The sequence below is a fragment of the Nematolebias whitei genome, chromosome 7 (genome assembly GCF_014905685.2).
Source record: "Nematolebias whitei isolate Nwh7 chromosome 7, NemWhi1, whole genome shotgun sequence".
NCBI lineage: Eukaryota > Metazoa > Chordata > Actinopteri > Cyprinodontiformes > Rivulidae > Nematolebias > Nematolebias whitei.
The window spans coordinates 48,840,499-48,848,197 of record NC_056504.1 but is presented as its reverse complement, the minus strand read 5'-3'; the positions used below and the strand labels follow the sequence as shown (position 1 = coordinate 48,848,197).

Here is a 7,699-nt window from a genome sequence, read left to right as displayed (position 1 = left end):
GTTTCTGCCTGTCCTGAATGTTTCAGCCTGGCCTGGACGTTTCTGCCTGTCCTGGATGTTTCTGCCTGTCCTGGATGTTTCTGCCTGTTCTGGATGTTTCAGTCTGTCCTGGATGTTTCAGCCTGTCCTAGATTTTCAGCCTGTCCTGGATGTTTCAGCCTGTCCTGGATGTTGCAGCCTGTCCTGGAAGTTTCAGTCTGTCCTGGATCTTTCTGCCTGTCCTGGATGCTTCACTTTCTCCTGCATGTTTCTGCCTGTTCTGGATGTTTCAGCCTGTCCTGGATGTTTCAGTCAGTCCTGGGTGTTTCAGCCTGTCCTGGATGTTTCAGTCAGTCCTGGGTGTTTCAGCCTGTCCTGGATGTTTCTGCCTGTTAGATGTTTCAGCCTGTCCTGGATGTTTCAGTCTGTCCTGGATGTTTCAGTCTGTCCCAGATGTTTCCGACTGCCCTAGATGTATCAGTCTGTCCTGGATGTTTCAGTCTGTCCCAGATGTTTCCGACTGCCCTAGATGTATCAGTCTGTCTTGGATCTTTCTGCCTGTTCTGGATGGTTCACTTTCTCCTGTATGTTTCTGCCTGTCCTGGATGTTGCAGCCTGTCCTGGATGTTTCAGTCTGTCCTGGATCTTTCTGCCTGTCCTGGATGCTTCACTTTTTCCTGCATGTTTCTGCCTGTTCTGGATGTTTCAGCCTGTCCTGGATGTTTCAGTCAGTCCTGGGTGTTTCAGCCTGTCCTGGATGTTTCAGTCAGTCCTGGGTGTTTCAGCCTGTCCTGGATGTTTCTGCCTGTTGGATGTTTCAGCCTGTCCTGGATGTTTCAGACTGTTCTGGATATTTCGGTTTGTCCTGGATGTTTCAATTTGTCTTGGATGTTTCACTTTGTCCTGGATGCTTCACTTTCTCCTGCATGCTTCATCCTGTCCTGGATGTTTCAGCCTTTCCTGAATGTTTCATCCTGTTCTGGATGTTTAAATTTGTCCTGGACATTTAAGTTTGTCCTGGATGTTTCAGTCTGTCCTGGATGTTTTGATTTGTCCTGGATGTTTCACTTTGTCCTGGATGCTTCACTTTCTCCTTCATGCTTCTGCCTGTCCTGGATGTTTCATTTTGTCCTGGATGTTTCATCCTGCCCTGGATGTTTCAGCCTTTCCTGGATGTTTCATCCTGCCCTGGATGTTTAAGCCTTTCCTGGATGTTTCATCCTGTCCTGGATGTTTAAGTTTGTCCTGGATGTTTCAGCTTGTCCTGGATGCTTAAGTTTGTCCTGGATGTTTCAACCTGTCCTGGATGTTTCAGCCTGTCCTAGACGTTTCTGCCTGTTCTATAGGTGTGTCTGGACTCTGGCCCAGTGTTTTGTTCTCTGGCTGCCTGTCAGATTGGATCCTTAATGCTTTGGTGTGAAACTGAAAGCTAATCTGACAAACTCTGGTCTGAAGCTGATCCTGCAGCACATCTTCCCCTCAGCCCGTACATATTAACATGCCCTCTGGGGGGTTTGCAGAAAGTTTTGACCTGATTTTGCTTCATGGGGAAACACCAAAAGCAGCAGAAGTTTGTGGCAAAAAGAACTTGACTGATGTTTCTACAGTTTCAGACGTTTATTTTAATTTATTGATAATTCATCTTCAGTTTAAAGCCTCCTCTTCTGTTTGGAGGATGTTTTTGTAAAAAAAAGTTTCTTACATTTATCAGGTTTGGTTCAGTAAATATTGTTTATACAACTTCATCTGATAAACTGGTTTTTAAATAAGAGTTTTGTCTTTTTTTTCTTCATATGCCTGAAACTTATCAGCCTGAACCTCCTTTTGGTTCTGTGAGAGGTAAGCTGTACATGAAGTCATTTCTGACTCCTGTTTGTCCCCTCGTCCCTACAAAGACGGATTAGTTTTATCTGAAACGACAGTGTTAGCTGCTCGTTTCCTCCACTCTAGGCTCGGCTGCAGCAGCTCTGCTAATCAACTTTTCCTCCGTGGTTCCTGGCTGCGCTTCTGGAAGCAGCGTTTCCTCCCACCCACAGTTTCAGCAGCAACCTTAGAACCCTGCAGTTTGTCTTAGCTACCTGTTGGTGTGTTCTGGATCTTTGTGTACTAAAGAGGACAGCTGTGTCCTTTAGAGGACAACCGTGTCCTACCCTACAGAGGACAACTGTGTCCTTTAGAAGACAGTGGTGTCCTACAGAGGGCATGTTTTGTAGTAAAGAAGGTCCCAGTTTGTGAACTGAAGCTGGTTTCTGTGGACAGAGCTTGGCTGTTCTGGTCCATCCTTCAGATGACCTCCTGCTTCAGGTGGAATTAACACTGAAACACCAGAAGGCAGAAACTAAACGCTTGGTATTCCTCCTTTTGTTTACATGGCTTCATATCAGGTTGTTGTTCTTTCAGTTTTTGTCAGTTCTGGTTCTCTGAGGTCTTTCAGTTCTTGTTGGTTCTGGTTCTTCGAGGTCTTTCAGTTCTTGTTCTCTGAGGTCTTTCAGTTCTTGTTTGTTCTGGTTCTTCGAGGTCTTTCAGTTCTGGTTCTCTGAGGTCTTTCAGTTTTTCTTGGCTCTGGTTCACCAAAGTCTTTCAGTTCTTGTTGGTTCTGGTGATCCGAGATCTTTCAGTTCTGATTCGCCGAGGTCTTTCAGTTCTGGTTCTTTAAGTTCTTTTAATTCTTGTCAGTTCTGGTTCTCTGAGGTCTTTCAGTTCAGGTTCTCTGAGGTCTTTCAATTCTTGTCAGTTCTGGTTCTCTGAGGTCTTTCAGTTCTGTTTTGGTTCTCTGAGGTTGTTCAGTTCTTGTTGGTTCTGTTTCTCTAAGGTCTTTCAGTTCTAGTCAGTTCTGGATCTCTGAAATCTTTCAGTTCTTGTTATTTTGGTTCTCTGTGGCCTTTCAATTCTTGTCAGTTCTGGTTCTCTGAGGTCTTTCAGTTCTTCTCCATTCTGGTTCTCTGAGGTCTTTCAGTTCTTGTTGGTAGCAGCCGAGCTGAAACTGGGCTTAGACTGAAACTGATTAATGGCCTCATTAACTCCAGATGAACTGAGCGGAACCAAGCAGCGGCTGCAAGTTGGATCGATACCTGAACATCAGAGGAAACTCCTCCTGATTCCTTCAGAACTGCTCCAGGATCCAGGCTTCACAACAATTGTGAGGAACTGCTGAAGAACTTCAGCAGCAACTGGATTCAGTGTGACCTTCAGGCAGTTTTGTTCAGGTTCAGGTTAAGGTGGAAGCACGACGGCTCAGTGGTTAGCACTGTTGCCTCACAGAAAGAAGTTCCTGGGTTCAATCCCCAGTTGAACCTGGGGTCTCTCTGTGTGGAGTTTGTGTGTGGCACTTGGACAAGTGGCTGGTGGCCTGTCCATCTCAGGGACACATTTTCTCAAAAAAATTGCTGAAAAAAGTAAATTCCTGTCATACTGGAGCTGTAATGATGTCATTAGCTGATGGTTGTCTCTGATCATCTTTCAGGCTTCGACGCCTACTTCACGTCCAGAACTCTGGAGAACAACAGGAGAAACGTGTGGTTTGCCGAGTACTGGGAGGACAACTTCAACTGCAAACTGATGAGCTCCTCCAAGAAGGACGAGAGCAGCAGGAAGTGCACAGGTGAGGGGGACAGGAACTAATCAGAAACCTGAGTTCTCCTGGGCTCCAGGAGATCCTCCAGGGTCCAGCATCTTCTAGTTCAGTTAAAGATCTTTAGTTCTGTTAGATCTTTGGTTCTGTGACAGATCTTTTTTTTTTTTTGCAGTTCTTTGGTTCTGGAACAGATATTTGGTTCTGTTGCAAATCTTGATTCTTTGAATTATGATTTGGATCAGAATGAACATGTTTATGTCTCAGATCAACCCTCAGAAGAACACCTAAAACAGTTCTTTATGAGAACTGATGTTTGGGTTCTATTCCAGATGTGGTGGTGTTGTTGGACAGTCATGTGACACAACTGTGATCATCTGATCCGAACCTCTGTGTTTCCATGTTAGTTGATACAGCTTCAGACCTTCAACCTGAAACCAAAACCATCTTCTATGTGGTCTGTTCTGAGGGGACAGACGGACAGAGATTTCAGTTCAATTCAGTTTATTTCTATAGCACCAAGTCTCATCAGAAGTCATCTTAGGGCACTGTACAGGAACATTCACAGACATTATAAAGGACAATTAGTAAAAGTTCTCTATCTGAGGAAGCAGCAGATTGTGTTGAATCTTCAGTTCGTCAGTCTCCCTTCTTGAGCAAGCACAAAGGAGACAGTGGAAAAGAAGCACTATCTTGAAGTCCTGCACCTTTGTAACCTCTCCTCACTGTTCCACCTCCTCCCTCTCATTCACACACATGTACTCTGTCTTACTACGGCTGACTTTCCTTCCTCTTCTTTCAAGTGCATACCTCCACGTCTCCAAGTTCTCTTTCACCTGTTGCCTGTTCTCACCACAGATCACAATGTCATCTGCAAACATCATAGTCAACAGGGATTCCTGCCTGACCTCATTTGTTAGTTGGTCCATCAACAGAGCAAACAAGAAGGAGCTCAGAGCCAATCCTTGATGCAATCCCACCTCCCGTCACCCTCTACTCACTTGTTAGAACATTACCATTCCTATCTTTAACAAGCCTAACCTGCTGTACATCCTTTCCAGCCTGATCCCACTGTCTTACCAATCGGTAGAAGTCCTTCTTGCCTTCTTTATCATCCAGTCTCCCATACAACTCATCATATGCCTTCTGCTTTGCCTTTGCCACCTCCCTCTTTGTTCTACATTGCATCTCCTTAAATTCCTGTCTCCTCTCTTCAGTCCTCTCACTGTCATATTTCTTCTTGGCTAACCTTTTTCTTTTAATAGCTTCCTGCCCTTCACTATTCCACCACCAGGTTTCCTTATTATCCATTCTCTGTCCAGATGACACACAAAGTATCTTCCTACCCGTCTCTCTAATTACTGTTGCTGTAGTAGTCCAGTCATCTGGAAGCTCTTTCTTACCACCCAGAGCCTTTAACAGCTCCTCTCTGAATTTCTCACAACATTCTTCCTTCTTCATCTTCCACCATTTGGTCTTCTTCTCTGATTTTATTATTTTTTTCTTCTTCACAACAACACATTCTACACACAACCATCCGATGCTGTCTGGCCACGCTCTCCACTGCCACAACCTTAGAGTCTAAAATCTCCCTCAGGTTTCCTCTTCTGCACAGAATGTAGTCGACCTGCGTAATCCTTCCTCCGCTCTTATAGGTCACTACATGTTTCTCCCTCTTTTGGAAATAAGTGTTGACTACAGCCATTTCCATTCTCTTGGCAAAATCCACCACCATCTGTCATTCCTGGTTTCTTTCCTTGACACCAAACCTACCCATCACTTCCTCATCCCCTCTGTTTCCTTCACCAACATGTCCATTCAGGTCTGCTCCCATCATCACTCTCTCCTCCCTGGGAATACTCTCTATCACATCATCCAGATCTTTCCAAAATGTATCTTTGTCCTCCTCATCACATCCAACCTGTGGAGCATAACCACTGACGATGTTTAGCATCAGACCTTCTACTTCTACATTCAGACACATCACCCTATCTGACACTTGTTTCACATCTACTACATTCTTTGCCAACTCCTCTTTCCAGACCACCCCTACTCCATTTCTATTTCTAGCCACACTAAATGCTAAAACAGTTTAAACCGTGCTCCAATACTACAAGCCTTGCTGTCTTTCCACTTGGTCTCTTGGACACATAAAATATCTACCTTCCTTCTCTGCATCATGTCAGCCAGCTCTCTACCTTTACCTGTCATTGTCCCCACATTTAGAGTTGCAACCCTCAGTCCTACATTCTTGACTTTCCTCTTCTCCCTCTGTCTCCTGACACATTGCCCTCCTTGTGGTCTTCGACTAAAAGTAGCACAATTTCTACCGGCACCCTGTTTGTCAACAGCACCGTTGGCGGTCGTTGTTAACCCGGGCCTTGACCGATCTGGTATGGGTTTGCTTTGATAAAGTCGCATTATAATTTTGGCAAAAGTGTTTTACGTCAGATGCCCTTCCTGATACAACCCTCACCATTTACCCAGGCTTAGGACTGGTACAAGAGATACACTGGCTTGTGCTCCCTGGTGGCTGGTTTATTAATATTAGATTACATATACTTCTTAGGAAGGCTGGCCAGATTTCCTGAATCAAGATCAGGTTTCTTAAGTAAAGATTTTATTACAGCAATCTTAAAACGTTGTGGTATGTAACCATTCAATAGAGACAACTTAAGCAGATCCAACATTTGGATATTAATTTGAGGAAATACCTCTTTAAACAGTCTGGTTGGGATGGGATCTAGCAGACATGTTGCTGGTTTGGATGAAGCTATTATTTTTGACAATTCAGAGAATAGGAAAAAAACAATCCAAACATAAATAAGGTTCTAGTGACATTTTTAAAGTGGCCTCATCTGATAGGAAACCAGAGGCAACAGTAGGAAATATGGTTTTAATTTTCTCCCTAATTGAAATAATTTATTTATAAAGAATCTCATGCAGTTATCACTGTTTATAGCTGTAGGAATACCAGGCTCAACAGAGATTGGACTCTTCATTAGTCTAGCTATAGTACTGAACAGAAACCTGGGGTTATTTTTATTCTCATTTATTAAAGATGAATAATATACAGTTCTAGCTTTATGGAAAGCTTTTTTATAAGTTAGCAGACTATCTCTCCGAATGAAATAAAATTCTTCCATGTTAGTGGAGCACTGTGTTCTTTCCAGCTTTCTAGACGCCTGTTTTAAAATACGCAACTCAGAATTGAACCAAGGAGCTAATCTCCTCTGATTGAGTACCTTCTTTTTCAGAAGAACAATATTATCAAGTGAAGTTTTCATTGAAGTTGTAAATTTATCAACCAGATGATCTAAGTAACTGTTTTCTACTGCATTACTCTGCAAGACAGAGGAAAACAACAATGAAAGAGATTCTTTAAATTTGGTTACAGTGTTTTTTGATGAACACCTGCTAAGATGAAATTTACTCTGTGGCTGTGTAGTCATTTAATGTAAACTCAAAGGTTATTAAAAAGGATCAGACAGAACAAGATTTCTGGTCTCAACATTTCTTAGTCTCTGATGGGACAGATGGACAGAGAGTCTCTGGTCTCTGTGGAGACCGTTGGCAGAGAAGCTCTGAGAATAATAAATGGTTCTGTTGAGGGATCATCTGGATCATCTGTGATTTTAGTGGTTCCAGTGTTTCTGAGGGTCTGATAGGTTTTTTTGTTGTTGTTGTTGTTGTTGTTTGTTTGTTTTAAGGATCCAGTTATCAAAACAGACTTTTCCATCATCGGTCCAGTTGGATTTTTCTGTAAAGACCCAGCTGACAGGACAGATCTGAGTTCTGACATTTTGTTCTGGCTGCAGAGCTGTGAGTCAGTTCTCCTCAGAGACCTGAATAAAACATGGAGCTGCAGAGCTGAGTGGCAGCTCGGACTCTAACTGACCGGTTCTGCAGCTCCACTGACTCGGACTCGAGCCTGTGACCTCATCGGCTTTCTAATGAAGCAGTTTCCTGCCTGCAGACACTGAAGCCTTGTCCAACTGGATCCTGTCAGAGACTAGATTCTGTCAGGGACTGGTTCTTGAATCCTGTCAGGGACTGTTTTTTGGATCCTGTCAGGGACTGGATCCTGCATTCTATCAGGGATTGGTTCCTGGATCCTGTCAGGGACTGGTTCTTGGATCCTGTCAGGGA

General features: G+C 43.6%; 1 protein-coding gene across 1 annotated transcript in view; it reads left to right on the top strand.

The window, feature by feature from the left end:
- Positions 1-7,699, top strand: part of LOC119412886 (metabotropic glutamate receptor 7) — an 86,382-nt gene that overhangs the window by 45,608 nt on the left and 33,075 nt on the right. Inside the window, 1 exon segment of the mRNA XM_037679922.1 lies at positions 3,443-3,580. Coding sequence (XP_037535850.1) covers positions 3,443-3,580 — 138 coding nt within the window.